Source organism: Erpetoichthys calabaricus, chromosome 5 (genome assembly GCF_900747795.2).
Source record: "Erpetoichthys calabaricus chromosome 5, fErpCal1.3, whole genome shotgun sequence".
NCBI lineage: Eukaryota > Metazoa > Chordata > Cladistia > Polypteriformes > Polypteridae > Erpetoichthys > Erpetoichthys calabaricus.
The window spans coordinates 196,296,440-196,316,029 of NC_041398.2; the positions used below are offsets into that span (position 1 = coordinate 196,296,440).

The 19,590-nt window shown below is 41.1% G+C and overlaps 1 protein-coding gene across 4 annotated transcripts in view; it reads right to left on the minus strand.

Moving 5' to 3' along the window:
* LOC114652147 (uncharacterized) overlaps positions 1 to 19,590 on the minus strand; it is a 381,858-nt gene that overhangs the window by 68,952 nt on the left and 293,316 nt on the right. For all 4 annotated transcript variants that reach the window (XM_051927670.1, XM_051927672.1, XM_051927671.1 and 1 more), the window contains exon 7: positions 16,210 to 16,386. In XM_051927670.1, coding sequence (XP_051783630.1) covers positions 16,210 to 16,386 — 177 coding nt within the window. The remainder of the gene's footprint in view (positions 1 to 16,209; positions 16,387 to 19,590) is intronic.

Sequence of the window (19,590 nt, forward strand, 5' to 3'; positions counted from 1 at the left end):
GGAATACACGCATTTCATGTGTGTTCCGTTTCTAGAGTAGTCTGTGCAAACACATTTTTAAAACAGAAATGTTTTTCATATTCTAATAGTAAATGACAAAATGTAGGCATAAACTATATAACGTATGAAGCCTGAAGTCCATATATCAAAGAAACACTTTCACAAAAGGTACAAATAAGAGAACACGTGCGCTTTTAAAAAAAGCCACGTTAGCATGCCACATTGACACTCTTACTACAACCGCCGCGGTGGCGTAATGGTATCAGTTCCTGACTGGGAATCAGAGGGTGGCAAGTTTGATCCCGCACGGCTCCACTTCGAGAAATGAACTGCTCTTATTCTTACAATTTTAGAATAACAACATAAATTTGATTTCAGTCTGTAACAGCCAGTGTAACTTATGATACTGGTAAAGGTTAGCTTTTTTTTTTTTTTTAATTCACTTTTCATTCTCGCAGTCGCATTCAGAATCAATCCATACAACCCCATCTGACATAAAGACGCGCTATAGGTCTGCAGTGTACCACGATGCATACTACCGCCCCCCCCCAAAGGGTTCTGACACACAAATGCTGGCGAAGCTGCCTTCTTCGTATCTCACCGTCACTTGAAATCAGCAGTTCTTAGCATTGCACCACGCAAGCTGTCGTATCAACCACCAACTGTAACTTGCTTTTATTCTTCGGTTATAGTCTTGAAAAAAAGTGCACTTTTATTTATGTGAAACCAGCTGTGTCAGATGGGGTTGTATGGATTGATTCTGAATGCGACTGCGAGAATGAAAAGTGAATTAAAAAAAAAAAAAAAAAAAGCTAACCTTTACCAGTATCATAAGTTACACCGGCTGTTACAGACTGAAATCAAATTTATGTTGTTATTCTAAAATTGTAAGAATAAGAGCAGTTCATTTCTCGAAGTGGAGCCGTGCGGGATCGAACTTGCCACCCTCTGATTCCCAGTCAGGAACTGATACCATTACGCCACCGCGGCGGTTGTAGTAAGAGTGTCAATGTGGCATGCTAACGTGGCTTTTTTTAAAAGCGCACGTGTTCTCTTATTTGTACCTTTTGTGAAAGTGTTTCTTTGATATATGGACTTCAGGCTTCATACGTTATATAGTTTATGCCTACATTTTGTCATTTACTATTAGAATATGAAAAACGTTTCTGTTTTAAAAATGTGTTTGCACAGACTACTCTAGAAACGGAACACACATGAAATGCGTGTATTCCAAATAACGCTAGAATTATTTCCACTCTAAAACTCCACTTCAATCCCAGATAATCAAATCAAGGCAAGAGCTAGGAGAAGTTCATTCTAAGTCGGTGGGGGGATGGAATAGTTGGCTGCTAGTAGCTTTTGTTTATCAGCACATTTAGATGACAAAAGACTCTGGCGGAGATGTGCAAACGGATTTAAGACGATTTAAGGTGGGACGGACTTACGAGTTTTTTCGTAGGCTCTGGTAATTCTAGTGTTAAAGAACTAGAACAGCAAAAATTGGAGATTAATATCAAGCTGCATTCCACAATTCTGAAATTGTAGAGCAATGTAAGCCAACAGCATTATCCATCTTCTTTTGCCTTTTGCTGGCTACTGTTTATAATTGTGTTTGTGTTTGAAAAGATTATGGGACATGTATTAAGAAGCTATACTTCACTTAGCAGTTAAGACCTGTGCCAAAGATTAAACATTCAGAGTAAACTGGTTCTACTTAATTGAACAAGGGAGGGGGTGATGTACACTTAAGAGTGCAAAAAGAATGAATATACCAACCTAGGTGGTTAGACCTGTCCTGAGGAGTGCCTGAAAGGACTTTGGCATGAAACGTTATAAAATGTTTAGCAAGTTTTCATTATTTGGAACTCAAAGGAATCATGCCCACATGACTCATTACGTGACTTTGTTTCCTTGTTTAGACTGAAATGCTAAATGTCATTACTAGAATTGCTTAACTTGGTTTAGATTTTTTATTCAGATTAAACACTTACACTTTGTTTTAACAAATAATTGCTTGCTTGATTTTTTTTTTTTTTTGCCAGAAGGTTTGATAATGCATTTTTCTTTAGAATGAGAGGCATAAATCAGCACTCACAGAATAGATACATTGTTACCTAATTGGATATATTGTTATTGTTAGTCTAGTTATTTGGAGAGACAGTCCTTTTTTCCAACTGAGAAAGACAAAAGCATGTGGTGAGTCTATCTCTGGAGAGGCTGTACCCTGTAACTAAGAAATGGGCTGCCTGGACAGAGAATAAAAATAATTTTAAAATTGCTGCTACAGCAAGAGTCCAATTATATACTTTATATACTTTATGTAGTACTTTTGCTTATGGTATAACACTTAAGAGATTATACTGAATACAACAATAGTTTGCCTTCAGTGCCATTCTGTCTGTGACTTCTTATCCAAGAATTAAGAGCCAATTAGTAATTCCAGGCCAGCAGATATTGTAGAGGACACTCTCAATAAATAGGTTGTATATAGTGTAGTGCTTAGTGAAACAACACAATAGGTAAGGGTTACGTTAATCGCTGAAGCTCCAACTGCCTAGTGAGCATACAATGGCTGACGATCTTCAAGTTAGTTAAGCAGAAATATAAACACACAGATTTAATAGACACTGTCTATACAGTAGTCTTTGGTGAAACTGCCCAATAATTGACTGATTTCACCATTCACAATTACTGGTCTATATTGCCAAAGAGCATGCCCCACAAGTATTTTGGTTTCTCTAGGAAGATTTGGCCTACACAAAAAGATTATTTTATGTCTGGTGTGCAGCGTATTGCATAGGTTGAAACTATCACGTCAGCTTTTTGGTTGTTTTATGCAAGGTTTGTTTGAATACTTTTCAGGTCTTCTTCGATCATTTTTGCTCTTTCCACCTGATTCTTGAAGGTTTTTACATTACGCGTGTAGCACAATTCTTAATAATGTGGTAAACTGGGGAAGCAGGAATGCCATGTTCTCTGTAAATAACACTTTTTGTACTTTTATGTTGGGGGACAATCGTTTTTCTGACTTTTGCATTGTCAGCAAGGAACAGGGAATGAAACTGACCTTGTTCAAGCATTAACACTTATCATTCATGTGTTAATTCATGTCATGTGAGTACTGGAAATATATTGCAGTTGAGTCTAATTTCAATGCAAAGAGTCTTAATTATTACAGTCAAATTGATCTGAAGAATTGAAATGGATGTTAATAACTGTGCCGTGGCAACTTTTCAGTTTCTATATCATTTTCATATATCAATCAATCAACTGATCGATCAATTGATTAATTAATTACTGGCAACTGTACTGCTCTGTATCAAACATTGCCATTTTTTTCAGGAGATGTTTATTGTACACGATTTATCTAAAATGCAACGGTGCCAATAATATTGACTGCAACTGAATGCAAATATTTTTTTTTCATATTTCCAGTTAAATCTTGCATAATAATTTTTGAGATCTGTTGAATACTATTTAACAATTGTGACATCCTGGGTTAGCTCCATGCTACTTTGTCATTTCCGGGAGCCTCTTCATCCCGAAACTGTCGATAGTCATGTACAGTGGTACCTCTGGTCACGACCGTAATTCGTTCCGAAACTCTGGATGCGACCCGATTTGGTCGCGACCCAAATGTAATAACCATAAGATTGTATGTAAATACAATTAATCCGTTCCAGACCGCACGAACTGTATGTAAATATATATATATTTTTAAGCACAGAAATAGTTAATTATACCATAGAATGCACAGTGTAATAGTAAACTAAATGTAAAAACATTGAATAACACTGAGAAAACCTTGAACAACAGAGAAAACTAACATTGTAAGAGTTCGCGATAGACCCTTATGAACCGCTTGCTGTAAACACTTTTTTATGAGTTTTAAACACAGGGAAAAAAAATTAAATGCCACTTCTATTGCGAAATTTTTCACACCATCCTCTAGTGGCTTTAAATTCCTCACCTTCGCCACTCGAAGAAGGAATTTTTTTCAGCAAATCACCATGAATCTTCCTGGCTTTCTCGCATATGATCGCCTCACTTACGCTATCCCCTGCAAGTTACTTCTCGTTCAACCACACTAGCAACAGTTTTCCACCTCTTCCAGCACTTGAGGCCCCTGCTTGGTTAATATCGTAACTACTTTTGCAACATCAGCTGATTTGTTAGGCCCTGTATATGCAAACAAAAAAAATGGGAAACGGAGAATGGGAAATCATTGGTGCGTACGAACGTGCGTAGGGAAACTTGTTCGCCACCAGAACGTGTGGTCGTGAACAGATGCAAAATTTTGGCATACTTTTTGATCATAACCCAATTTGTATGTGTTGGGAAACGTTTGTGACCAGAGGTTCTACTGTACCGAGATGAGCTGGGCAAATGAGGACACTCATTCAGCAAGGGGTTGGTGCAACAAGTGTCTGTGCTTTTATTAAAACCAAAAATAGCAACTAAAATGGAATATACTCAGACACAAATATGCACTTGAACTGTAGACCTGGCTCTTGTCCTTACGTGTACAGTAATCCCTCCTCCATCGCGGGGGTTGCGTTCCAGAGCCACCCGCGAAATAAGAAAATCCGCGAAGTAGAAACCATATGTTTATATGGTTATTTTTATATTGTCATGCTTGGGTCACAGATTTGCGCAGAAACACAGGAGGTTGTAGAGAGACAGGAACGTTATTCAAACACTGCAAACAAACATTTGTCTCTTTTTCAAAAGTTTAAACTGTGCTCCATGACAAGACAGAGATGACAGTTCTGTCTCACAATTAAAAGAATGCAAACATATCTTCCTCTTCAAAGGAAACAGAGAGTAAAGCAAACAAATCAATAGGGCTGTTTGGCTCTTAAGTATGCGAAGCACCGCTGGTACAAAGCTGTTGAAGGCGGCAGCTCACACCCCCTCCGTCAGGAGCAGGAAGAGAGAGAGAGAGACAGAGTCAAAAATCAATACGTGCCCTTTGAGCTTTTAAGTATGCGAAGCACCGTGCAGCATACTTAAAAGCTGCACACAGAAGGTAGCAACGTGAAGATAATCTTTCAGCATTTTTAGACGAGCGTCCGTATCGTCTAGGTGTGCGAACAGCCCCCCTGCTCACACCCCCTATGTCAGGATCACAGATAGTCAGCGCAAGAGAGAGAGAAAGAAAAGTAAGTTGGGTAGCTTCTCAGCCATCTGCCAATAGCGTCCCTTGTATGAAATCAACTGGGCAAACCAACTGAGGAAGCATGTACCAGAAATTAAAGGACCCATTGTCCACAGAAATCCGCGAACCAGCAAAAAATCCGCGATATATATTTAAATATGCTTACATATAAAATCCGCGATAGAGTGAAGCCGCGAAAGGCGAAGCGCGATATAGCGAGGGATCACTGTATATTCATATCCTCAATTGGAGTACCATGGATTATTTAGAAGCTGGCTGTAAAACTGCATTGGTGAATTGACTTTCTGCTTGTTGGAATACCTTAGATATGAACAAGTCTGAGACTTTCACTTGCTTTATTTTTACTTTAACTCTAGATATACAAATCTCTCAGAGACTTTTGCATTGCCGCTATCATGTGAGAGTCAATGTTAGCCAATCAATAAGCTCTTACTGGGGTGAAATTGTGATGAATGAATGAGAGGAAGTTGAGTCTTTCAAATGTTTTCCATTTTAGTTTAAAAGAGTATTTTCCAGAAGTAATGCTGAGATTTTTTCATGGACTTTTTATATGTATTGCTTTTGTCCTACAGTGGTCACTATAGTCTTTTGTTCCGTCGGATTTTTTTTTATCTCTGTTATACATGAAACTATGAGATTCAATATTTTTCTTGGCCACAGTACATGGTTTAATTTTTTGCTCTTATCTCAACAACATGCATTGTAACTTAAAAGCATATTCCAAATCAGCCCAAGGATAAGCAAGTGTAGTTATGATATTAAGTAATGGAAAAGTGGGCTTTAAGAATGGATATTTGGATGGATGGATAATCAAATTTTGCATATGATATAATAATGCATTGTCAGATACTACTTCTGCATTACATCCTTTGTTCTCTCATTGGAGTAAGGTGGTTGATGCCTGCCTACAATAAATTCAAAACAAGTGCTCTGTGGAAGCTGCTGTCTGTGTCACTAACACTGGGGACTCCATTATGGGATGTGGAGGCACAGCTTGATGTTACAAATAATTTTAATAACTGCAGAGAATTTCTAAGAATTTTTCATAGTTTCCAGCAGCATTGTCCAAGCATATTTGTCCTTGATTGTCCTTAATTTGTGTAAAAGGTGCTCTTTTGCAATCTAGTTTTTCTAAGAATTATAGTGTTAAAACTCCTTTGCAAAGCTTTGTCAAAATATTGTGTGTGTACATGGTTACATAAGTCACTTGTAAGAATGTTTTTCATAAAAACAATAAAAATAAATGTGCAGTGCCTTTGTGCTCCCAAAATTGAAAGCAAAGCCAACTTCCAAGTAAACAGAATGAATACAGGAAGTAAATATCAAGTAACAGATAAACCAAAACAATCTACACTCTCATACTCACTTTAATTTTCTCTTTGTTCTTTGGCTGCATTATCTCTCTACCTGCTGAGATTTAGCCTACATCCAACTGTAAACTTTATTTTTTTTTAGTCTGGCTATTCTCACCCAGCCACAATTTACTATTGGCTAGTTTTGGTTGTTTCTTCTGCTGTCTTCATGAAGTATTGCTCTTTTAAGTGTCTTTTGGGAAAGTTATGGAGTCATCTTATGCGAGTGCCATCTTGTGGTTTCAGATATTAGCACCATATGCACTCAGATAAAAGGACTTAATCCCTTAAAACACTCCAAGCTATGCAAATGAAACTCATGTTGTAGCAACCGCACAATACGGATACGCGATTCCTACACTTCACCACCCGTACAGGGGGTGGACGATGTTTGAAAGCATAAGAGCACAACCATATTCGGTCCTCGTCCCCTCTTGCCATGATCCCCTTCTTAACAATTTGTAGCAATAAAACACAACAGGAAATGGAACAGAAAAAATATATTAAAAGGTGCTGCTACATAAACTTAACCGGTGCTTGAGTGCTCCTAAGTGAACCCCTTCCCCAGACGCCCTCCCTGGCGCCCCGTATACTAACCCTCGGTTTGACACAGACAAAAGAAAAAGAAAAATAAATAATGAGAAAAAACTGTTCTTTGATACGATTAGTTTCACTGAGTCCAAAGATATGGAAAACACGAAATCCTGCAGTTAGTTCCTCCTGGAAGCAGGAAACACAACCGTCCTTTAGCGGGACGGCTTCTCTGCGGACTATCACGAAACGAAATTCAGGAATCCAACTCACCAGACGGGAGCACCCGGAGAACACCAGACCCTGGCCTCTTCTCGGGGATTCGTCCTTAAAATATTTCTTCGGGGTGGCCACCCATGAAAAGCAGACGTCCCTGGGTGAAGTAAAATCCTGAATAGTTCTAGAGCGTAGATAGTCACTGCGATGCCTTGAAAATTGTGTCTTTGTTCTTCCTCCTTACTTTCTCCTTTCTTTCTCCCTCCTTTCTTGTTCCGCCATTCCCCTTAAAAAGAGAAAGTTTCCCGCCGAAAATCCTTGCCTCTCTCGGTTGTTATGGCAACCATACGCCGGTATCAGGCAGCTGGAAAGTGTACTCGGGTGGGATCCTCCCAGAACGGGACGTCACCAATGGTGCCTGAAGGGCTATTTAAAACACCCTCCCAGTCAACATTAAGAAGTGACGGACAATTCAGAAGGCTAACCCGACTGTCCATTATGTAGCCTTGCTACATAGTTCCCCCCCCACAGGTTTCCCCAAGGGGGGACCGAAATATGGCTTAATGCTACTTACATTAACCGTATCTATTTTAGACTCAGAGTTAGTCCCTTTCTGTACCCGGTAATTATTCGGTCCAAGCTGCTTTAAAATAATAGCTGGTCCTACCCATTTGGGCGCAAGCTTAGAGGAAAATTTACGAGCAGCATCAGACAAGTAATGAGTTCGAACCCAGACCAAGTCTCCCCCCTCGTAGTGCACTTTCCGATGACGGGCATTATAATACTTGGCTTGTCTTGAAGTTGACCTCACTAACCTAGCCTGTACCTTCTTTCGTAACTCCTCTAGAGTTTCCAGCGTACGATATTGAGAAGTATCTGGCAAAGGGACGGATTCCACTAACCGATCAAGTGGGCCTTTGATTTGACGACCTAGGGTAACCAGTGCAGGAGTTTCACCCAATGCCTCGTGCTCTACTGTGTTAATGGCAAACCGTAATTCAGGAAGCCATTTGTCCCAGTCTTGATGACGATCTCCCACATAGGATGCCACCATTGTTTTCAGGGTCCTGTTTACCCTCTCTGTTAGATTGCTCTGGGGATGGTATGCTGTTGTCAATTTTCATTTTACCCCCCAAGCTAAATATAATCTTTCCATGATTTCACTGGTGAACTGTGGCCCACGGTCCGATACAATGAACTTGGGGACCCCCCACCGAGTAAAAATCTCATTTTTTAAGAGGGTGCAGATCCGGTGAGTCTTAGCATCGGGCAGAGCAAAAAGCTCTACCCATTTGGAAAAATAGTCCACTACCACCATCAATATAGTTTTCTTGGTGGTAGAAGATGGCAGTGGTCCCATCAAGTCGACTCCCAACATCTCCCCTGGCTCCGAAGGAATCATAGATTGAAGCTCCCCGGCTGGTTTACCAGGTGGAGTTTTATACTTTTGACAGACCTCACACCTTTTAACGTAGTCCCACACATCTCTGCGTACCGATGGCCACCATGCCACTTCTAGTAACCTCAGTAGGGTTTTTAACTTCCCCAGGTGTCCACCAAAAGGGCTATCGTGATAATAATGCAGGAATTCATGTATATATTTTTCGGGGAGTACCAGTTGGAGCTTGGTGCCCCCGCTCTTAGATGGCACGAATCTATATAGCACCCCTTGCAGCTCCCTGAAATGAATGCGGCCAGGTTCAGCCTTAGCAACACTCTCTCTGAGCTCCAAGCAGGCCGGACAAATCTCTTGTGCTTGTGCTATATCCTGTAAACTTAAAGGCAGGGCACACCACTGGCTTTGTGCCATAGCCATACACACCACTCCAGTCATCTCTGGTATTCTTGACAAGGCATCGGGAACAATGTTGCTGCATCCCTTCCGGTAAAAAACTTTAAAAGTAAATGATTGAAGGCGCAATACCCACCGGGTAAGGCGTGATGACACTTTGGGTTGATTAAAAATATACGTCAGGGCATTGTGATCCGTATATACTTCGAATTCCACCCCTTCTAGAAAATGACGCCATTTCTCTATTGCCCAAACCACTGCTAAACACTCTTTTTCAGAAGCTGAATAGTTGAGTTCAGGGCCTCTCAGACTCCTAGATGCATAGGCAATCACTCTCTCCATTCCATCCATATTTTGCGTGAGGACTGCCCCGAGCCCTACATTGCTGGCATCAGTGTGTACTTGGTAAGTTAACTGTTGGTCTGGTTGAGCCAGGATGGGCGGGCATTGCAGTGCTGCCTTGAGTTGGTCCATTGCCTCCTGACACTCTGGGGTCCAGTTCCAGGAAATGTCTTTTTTCTTCAAGTGGTTGAGCGGGGCTGCTATGTCAGCCATCCGTGGGATAAACTTATGATACCAGCCCACAAGACCAAGAAACCTTTGCAAACTTTTCAGATCAGAGGGTGGAGGGTAGTTTTGAATAGCTGAGGTTTTCTTAGGATCAACCTCAACGCCCTTTCCTGATACTACATGCCCTAAAAAATGAATCTGCGGTTGTGCAAGGCGACACTTCTTCACATTTAATGTCAGTCGGGCTTGCCCCAGCCGCTGAAAGATAAGGTCCAAATCCTGGAGGTGTTGTTGAAGGTCAGGGGAGAAAACAATAATATCGTCTATATAGACAAAGCATATCTTCCCGATCAACCCACGCAAAACCTGCTCCATCAAACGCTGGAAACTTGCACCCGCATTCTTCAGGCCAAAAGGCAAGACCCGAAATTGGAACAAACCCTCCGGAGTGGAAACCGCAGTCTTATGTATGCTGCCCTCTGCCATTCGTACTTGCCAATAACCACTGCGTAGATCTAATGTACTAAAGATGGCTGCTCCGTGCAGGGATTCCAAAATTTCCTGTACCTGAGGCATGGGGTATGCATCTAGGAGTGTCTTGGCATTAAGTCCCCTGTAGTCAACACAGAATCTGTATGTACCATCTGCTTTCTTTATCAAAACTACAGGTGCCGCCCATGCTGACGATGAAGGCTCAATGATCCCTTGTTCCAACATCTTGCCGATATGTTCTTTAATAATCCCTTTTCTAAGGGGCGAGACTCGATAAGAGCGATGACGCACCGGAACCTCGTTCACCGTATGGATGTCGTGTGTAACCACCTGTGTTTCCCCCAAATTCTCCGTCCATACATTCGACCATCGGCGAAGCAGAGGTTTGACTTCATCCAGCTGGTTTGACACAATATCCGGATCTTTGGTCTCACAGGCCTCCACCTCTGCAGCATAAAACCCCAAGTATGTCCCATGCAGTTCTTCCCGGACCTTTGTAACAAAAGGATGTTCCCCACTGCCTGGCACCAAGTATTTCTATGATGGAAATGAATGGTCATCTTTACTGCAGTGATAGAATCTAAGCCCAGGAGCAAAGGCAATGACAGGTGCGCATCCTCTAGGATATAGGTTTCCATCCTCCAAGCTACATTATGGAGTAAATACCTCAGCGAGACCTTACCCAGGGCCCGGTGCTCAGTCCCATCGGCCATAATAAACTTAATGGTCAAGGTAGCCAGAAGTTTTTCGTTCTGTCTGGCTATTTTGTTCCACCAGCTTTTCTGCATCAATGTGAAATGGCTACCTGTGTCTACTACTGCGTCCACACACCAGCCTCGAATATGGACTGGGAGCACTAAGAGGGTAGCTAGAGTGGATACCACTGAGACACCTGCCTCAGTCTGTCCACCTTTTGATTGCTTGGCTGCCTTGGTGGTTTGGGTTCCCTTTTTACTGGCATGAACTTTCTCCCAGTAGCCCTTGTTAGATGCCCAATCACGTTCGACTGCACACCCGACCTTTACCAAACCATCCACGGTGGTCACAATCCCTCTCAGTCCCCCAGCCAAACGGGGGTTACAGGCATTTAATATTCGACGCACTACTTCCTCTTCCTTCATCTCGGGTCGCCATCTCAAACATAGAGCCCTATAGTCATAGGCAAAATCTCGGATGCTCTGTGTTGGAGTTTGAACCATGAGCCGAAGTTTTTCTTCTAATTCAGTTGCATAATCTTCTGGGAGAAACGCCTCCAGGAATTCCTTCTTAAAAGCATCCCAGGTGTGGATTGACTGTTTGCTTGCCTGCCACCAACTTTTCGCAGGACCCTTCAAAGAGGCATTAATCACCCCCAAAAGTTCATCTTCCCCCATTGGAGCAACAGACAGAAAAGCATCTGCCTGTTCAATGAAATTAATTATGTCCTCCGATGTATACGACTCTCCCAATTTAGGAAACTCCATGCGAAGGGACGGTACGGCTGGCAGTGTATACGAATGCACCGTGCGGGCTGCCTCCCGGGGAGTGGAATGCGCGTTCACTGAACCAAAGGAACGCAGATTATTCCGCACTTCGCGCCGAAGATGTTCCTTCCATAGCTGATCACGCCTCCCCAGGCATTGCACAACATCCCGCTCCAGCCCAATAATCTGCTCCTCCACATATTCTCGCAGTTTTTCCATCGAGTCATCTATATAATTTCGCAAAGCGTCTTCACGGGATAAGGTGCTGTCAGCCATGGATGAGATCCGCTCGTCCAGCGCTTCAATCCGCTCCGTAATCTCAGCAAGCAGGGGCGGAGTGCCATCGTTATCCGCCTCATCAGATCCGGGCAAATCACTCAGGTACATCGATTGAAGCAGGCTCGCTCTCTCTCGGACGGCCAAATGTGCCCTCACCGTTACGTGGCAGCTACCGGCTACCACTTCCTCACACAAAGAGCCACTCGGCGGGGCGATCGCCTGCCCCGATTGCCCTAAAGACATCATGGATGATTAAAGGATGACTTTTAAAGAATGGACTAAAAGGAACCAAAATATGACAGATGCTTATTATACTTCCTCAGAGAGGGCACCACTCTGTAGCAACCGCACAATACGGATACGCGATTCCTACACTTCACCACCCGTACAGGGGGTGGACAATGTTTGAAAGCATAAGAGCACAACCATATTCGGTCCTCGTCCCCTCTTGCCACGATCCCCTTCTTAACAATTTGTAGCAATAAAACACAACAGGAAATGGAACAGAAAAAATATATTAAAAGGTGCTGCTACATAAACTTAACTGGTGCTTGAGTGCTCCTAAGTGAACCCCTTCCCCAGACGCCCTCCCTGGCGCCCCGTATACTAACCCTCGGTTTGACACAGACAAAAGAAAAAGAAAAATAAATAATGAGAAAAAACTGTTCTTTGATACGATTAGTTTCACTGAGTCCAAAGATATGGAAAACACGAAATCCTGCAGTTAGTTCCTCCTGGAAGCAGGAAACACAACCGTCCTTTAGTGGGACGGCTTCTCTGCGGACTATCACGAAACGAAATTCAGGAATCCGACTCACCAGACGGGAGCACCCGGAGAACACCAGACCCTGGCCTCTTCTCGGGGATTCGTCCTTAAAATATTTCTTCGGGGTGGCCACCCATGAAAAGCAGACGTCCCTGGGTGAAGTAAAATCCTGAATAGTTCTAGAGCGTAGATAGTCGCTGCGATGCCTTGAAAATTGTGTCTTTGTTCTTCCTCCTTACTTTCTCCTTTCTTTCTCCCTCTTTTCTTGTTCCGCCATTCCCCTTAAAAAGAGAAAGTTTCCCGCCGAAAATCCTTGCCTCTCTCGGTTGTTATGGCAACCATACGCCGGCATCAGGCAGCTGGAAAGTGTACTCAGGCGGGATCCTCCCAGAACGGGACGTCACCAATGGTGCCTGAAGGGCTATTTAAAACACCCTCCCAGTCAACATTAAGAAGTGATGGACAATTCAAAAGGCTAACCCGACTGTCCATTATGTAGCCTTGCTACAATGTGTCCCGAGTGGCATCATGTCAGTCCCTTAATGTTCTGCCTTACTGTAGTGCCCTTGGAAATATTTTCTCTTTTATGGGAATTCCTTGCCATTGGTGCCCTTCAATGTCCCTTCAATAAATATCTTGTTTAAATGTCTTCTTTAAATTTCTGCCATCATTAATTCTTTTCCTTCTAGGCTACCTTTAAACAAACATGGCTGAATTGGTACCCTTCAACTAAAAAAGAAACCAAAACTCACAATTCACATGCAACAGAACAGAAGCTTTGCTTTGGATTATTAACCTAACAAGGGGGCTCTGCCCCCTGCTCGCTTTGCTCGCCTACCCCTGGGGTTGGGTAACCCGAAATACATTGATGAATGTATGAGATATATTGGGGTGTAAAGGTGTAGATGACGAACAAAGGAAGTAAAGAACCCATAGCATAGCACATTAGAAGGATCTATTGGAATACTTCTTTATACACAACATTTGTAGTAAAATCGTTGATAGATTGTGTCATCTGGATGTAACACGTAGATCTGTGCATATTTGCGTTCATGATTTGGCTCAGGGTGCACTGTTCCAATCCGATGTAATATTTGTCCACATACGCGAAAGCAGTATGGGCCATTGCCAGCTGGTGGCCTGATATTTACCCCGGTAGATGCAAAAGCAAATGAACTATTGTAGGATCTAATGCAGTCCATAATGTTTTTACTTTTGGGTACATTGTTAGTTAGAAACATCCGTAGATATTCAGGATATTCATCTAAAGGAGGCAGTCTAACCTGACCCCTTTGACAACAATGTGCAAACTCATTAGTTATATTGCCAGTTGTTTCTTCAGGGAAGTTAAGTGAATGACAGTGACAGTAAATGATATTCATTAATCCTAATGAATGTTCATTAATAGTGGACGCACTTAAAACCAAAAAGCCCTCAACCTGGGTGGGGCGCTACAATACTTTCGAATTTTACTGCTTTCATATTCTATACCTTTGTCTGCATGTGTATCGCGCCATCGTTTGTTTGAGCCTTTCGAATTCCACTGCTTTCATAATCTCTTATCTGCCTTTTTTTCTCTCCAATGCCTTTGGGTCTCTATTCTCCGTATTGTCCTTATACGCTTTCTATGCGCTGAGAGCACATGATTTGTGTGTACTATGTGCTTTTACACGATTGATTTTTTTTTGATCGGTGTGCTCTTATATATTCCATACTATCTTTGTGGACCTTTGTGGACCCCATAGTGTCTTAACCCATGCCTGCTTTGCTTCCGCAGTTTCTGACGCGCGTTGTAGGCGCCTGCGTTCATTGATCTTATCCAGGTGGGCTCGTGTGTGTACCGTTGAGCTGTATTGTGTTTGAATTTGGTGTAAAGCGTTCTGCGGTTTGTACAATCCCAAGCAGCACATTATTCCTAACTTCACTCCGCAGTACTGCCACTCACAATATGGCGGTTGTTTTATTTGCTATTTCCGTTAGTTGAGCTGTACGCGCCTGCGCAGTATGTCTCATGGTCCCATCGCCGTGTACCTGCGTCCATGCCATCCGGTTTACCATTCTCGGTTAGTAATATGGATGTTATTTAAATATCACTTTAAATAAATAAAATGAAAATGGCATGCACAAAAATGTAGGTGTCGCTAACATAATATTTCATAGCACAGCCTTTGAAGACAATACGTGAAGACAATCACCTTCTGTAGCTCTGATTGAGATTTCTACACTTCTCAATTAATGGTTTAGCTGACTGTTCTCATGAAAAATGCTCCAGATCTTTTAGATTTTAATGGTTCTGGAAGTTTCAGGTCATTCCACGGGTGGAATTCAGATCAAGACTCATAGCTGGCCACTTCAGAATGGTCGAATGTTTTCTTTTTATTCATTCTTAGGTGCTTTTTGTTATTTTTTAGACCCTTATCTTAAGGACTTAAGAAACACAGCTTTCTTACACTGGGATGTATGTTTCATTCAAAAATTTGTTTCATCTGATCAAAGATCATTTTCCCAGAAAGACTATGGTTTGTCAACTGCATTTTGGTAAACTCTAGCCAGGCTTCATTAAGTTTTTCTCTTAGAATGTCTTCTACCAGGGAATCCATTTTCATTTAGACAGAGATCAATGGTGAAATGTTTAACTCTTGCACCTTGAGCTTGAAGATCCAAGTTTTTCCTTGGTTTTTTCTTTACCATTTGAAAAATCTTTCTGTTCAATCTTGGCCATATCCAATGATTTTTGGATAGAGTGCCTTTGATCAAAGAAACATTGAGCTCTTTGATAATAGTCTTGTAGCATTTATGTTGACCATGCTTGGCTATTACCATCTTTCTTGCCTTCTCACACAACTCCCTATTTTTCCTTCTCTTTTTCATTTTCAGAGTGAGGCACATGGTGACATAAAACATACTTTTCTCCACTTAAACTGTCTGAATGATTAATTATTAGATTGAAGATGTTTGTTACACTAATTAAAAGAATTCAGTCTGTTTGAAGTATCACTACAGTTATTTTTTATAACCATCAAAAGGTTCCAATAATTTTGATTTGGGCATTTTTGAATGCTTTTGTACAGTAAACAAGAATCAAGTTTTTCACAACTTTTTGTTCTGTCTTACTGCAAATAACAGAAATTCACATACGGATGACAAAGGAATGTTAATTATTTCAATAAAATGCAAGGGTGCCAAAATGTTAAAAGTACTAGTTAAAGTTTGAGTACAGAGCTGCAGTTAGCTGAAGCCTGTGGCACTGGGTACTAGGCAAGAATTAACTCTGAATTTGACATCATTCAAATGCTTATCACATTCACAAATTATCAAAGAAACAAATGCAAGTGTGAGTCACGAAGAAAGGCAATATGTGAATCATTGGAAATTGGGAGAAAACCATAGTACTCAGAGAAAACCCATGCAAGCATGAGGAGAAAGTGTGAAATCCCTTGACAAATAGCGAAAGGGTCGTTATTCAGACCCAAGTCTAAGGAACCAGGAGGCTGGTACTGCTAACAATTATATCACCTCTGGACAATTGGTAATCTTAGAAATGTTTGTTGAAAAGTTAAAGTTATAAGTTAACTATACAGCTTCCAGTAAAATTGTTCAAATAAAAAATCGAGTGCAGGCCTACTGACCTCCATGTGAAATGACCTTCTGGTAAGGTTCAATGGCTTTCATATCAATTCTATGCTCTTGCTCCCCAATTACTACTGTTCTCCACAATCTAGCATCCTGCCGTTCCTCCTCTGCTGTGTATTCAGGGATGGGCTCAGCATCTTCCCTTGTTTCAACCACATTTGTAGCCTCCACGTCTGAAAAACAATTTTACAAGAAGTCATTGTTAAAATGCACATTAAAATACAGTTAGTCTTATAACAATAGTACTGAATTACAATTGAAATGGTTGGACAGTGTTAGTGTTGCTGCCTCGTAACTAAGAGACGGGGGTTCATATCCTGGGTGCTCCCTGTGTGGAGTTTGCATGTTCTCCCTTTGTTTATGAGGGGTTGATTCAGTATTCTCTCACAGTCCAAAGACATGCAGGTTAAGTCAACTGGTGATGCTAAATTGTCCCATGTGAGGGGATTTGTTCCTGCCTTGTATCTGATGCTTGCTGAGATAGGCTCCAGCCTTCCCACAATGTTGCTAAGGATAAAGAGATTTGTAAAATGGACGGATGGACAGATGGTTGGATGAGTTTTTACTGTCATTTTCCAACACAATGCTGCACACAATACTAAAATAAAAAATCTGATAGTACAAATCACCCTACCCCTAACCATTTCTAAAACCCTTTATTTCAAAGCATTGTGGCAGGGTGACATGTGAAAGTTAAAAAATACATACTTGGCAAAAAACAACCACATTAATGTACAACTTCATCTACAAAGATGGTGTGATCTTCATCTAACTTTGAACATTCACAGGTGAAAGGTGGAAAATGTCTGAGAACTCCTAGGTTGACGACTTCAACAAAAGCTAACTGAAATTGTGGTTTAGAACTACTTTGATCTATAAAAAAGACTCAAACTTATTTTGATTTTGCTATTCTCAAGAAACATATGCTGATATGAAGCTTGCCTTTGCAAAAAAGATATCTCAGTAGATCTACGATCAAGAATTATAGATTTGCATAAAGTTGGAAAAGCTTACTATGTAATTTCAGACAGTTTAGATAGATATTCATTAGTCCACGATTTAGTACTGTGGCTACTCTCCCTAGAAGTGGATGGCAAGCAAAGGCACAATGCAGAATGCTCAGTAAGGTTAAACAGAACAAGAGTGACAGCTAAAGGATTGAATGCACAACTGGAACAGGTTAACATCTCTATTTATGAAGTGTACAATATGCAAAGCACTGAAGCACAATGGCGTCCATGGAAGGACACTAACAAGGAAGCCACTGCTCTCCAACAAAACATTATTGCACGCCTGAAGTTTGCGAAGTTTGCCAAAGACCATCTTAACACTCCATTGGCAAAATTGTTTTGCGGATTGATGAAACTAGGGTTAAATATGCAGCAGTACATATGGTGTAAAAAGGGCACTACATATCAACATGAAAACATTATTCCAACAATGTAGCTTGGTAGAAAGTATCATAATTTGGGTCAGTTTTGCTGACTTGTGGTCTCGACAGGTCGCCACCATCGAGTGGAAAATAAATTCCCAAGTTTATCGAGGTCTGCTGCAGGATAATGTAAGGGTACAGTTCGCCAGCTGAAGGTAAGAAGAATTTGGGTAATGCAGCAGGACAATTATCATAAACATCCAAATAAATCCACTACAGAATAGTTAAAAAAAATCCACTTTTTGGAGTGGCTCAGTCAGAGCCCAGAACAAAACCAAGTGCTATGGAATGACTTTAAGAGAGCTCTTTTTAGGAAACATCCTAAAAATTTGGTTCAGCTGAAGGAGTTGTATAATGAAGAATGGTCCAAAATTACTCGTGAACATTGTGCAAGTCTGATTTGCTGGTACCAGTAATGCTTGTTAAAGGCTACTGCTGCCAAAGGAGGCTTGGCCAGTTATTACCGGTAAATCTAAAGGTTTACTTCCTTTTTCCACAGCATACTGTGAATATCTGATGAGTGTGTTCAAAAAAGACATGAAAGATTATAATTGTGTGTTATTAGTGTAAGCATATTGAGTTTATCTATATTTGTGATTTAGATGAAGATGAGATCACATTTTATGACCAGTTAATGGAGAAAATCTGGTAATTCTAAAGGGTTTACATACTTTTCCTTGCCACTGTATAACAAACATTTTTAAACCTGCTTATTCTAAATGTGGATCACATAGGGCTGGAGCCTACTCTGGAGGCACTGGGTACAGTGCAGAAATCAGTTCTGGACATGGTGCCCATCCATCACAGGGGTCACTCATCCACATAATACACATCATTGCTAATTAACCAAACACAAAAATCTATGAAATGTGCGAGGGCTTTTATTGAGGGCTTTTTGTGTAAGAACTGGAGTACTGGCAATAAATATTGCTCAGACATGGACAGAACCTTGAATCTCCATGACTGGGCCACAGGATGATTGATTCTGTTAGGCAGAAGAACTTACAATAGTATTTTTACATAAGTTTAGAGAAATACCACAAGTAAGGATAGGAAGAGATAATAATATAAATCCAGTACTTTCAGATTCATCTTCTTATAAGAAAATGCAATTTTTAAAACAAAGTGTGTTTTTAGAATTCAAAATTAACAATGGGCTGGCACAGTGATGCAGTGACTAGTACAATTGACTCACAGTTCTATGGCTCTGAGTTCAGCTCCAGCTTGGTAGAAAACTGGGTACAATTTCCGCTCTCGTCACTACTGTATATACTGGTTTAAATTCACTTAAATAGCTATGGTTAGCCAGTGTTAATACGGGTTTCCCGAAATGTTGTAGCGGGGCTACATAGTAATAGGTATTTTTTTTTTTGTGTCAGTGCTGAGTTTCGTTTTGTTATCGTCGTCCCGTTTACTATCATGTATGTGTGGATAAGTAAATGTTGTCACTGTAAGTCAAACGGGGAAAAACGATGAAGGGAGACCGCAACCCTGAGATGGGAATTTCCTGCTAACTCAACCAATTACATCAGGGACATTCAATTTTTAAACAAGAGGAGCAGAAAAGAAGAGAGAGGCGAGGAGAGAGAGAGAGAGAGAAAGATCGAGAGAAGAAAGGAGCCACTTTACGCATTCATTTTCCAACTCATCACTTCCGTTCATTGTGCAATTCCACTGCTTGCTTTTTCAGTATCCGGATCATCATCACGACAACCAGTACAGAGAAACCCCGGGGTTTGGATTCCTATCAGCCATTGCCAAGGACATACAGGGTGAGGTAGTTTTGTATTTTCAGGAAGAAGCAAAATATCACTTCAGCCAACATTCAATTATCACCAGACTTTATTAGTTTTAGACTCATTTATCACATGTATTTCAACTGCCGTTTATCATTAATCTGTGTTTGTGTACCGTGTTTATTCATTTATTGTTCAGGGGCAAGGGA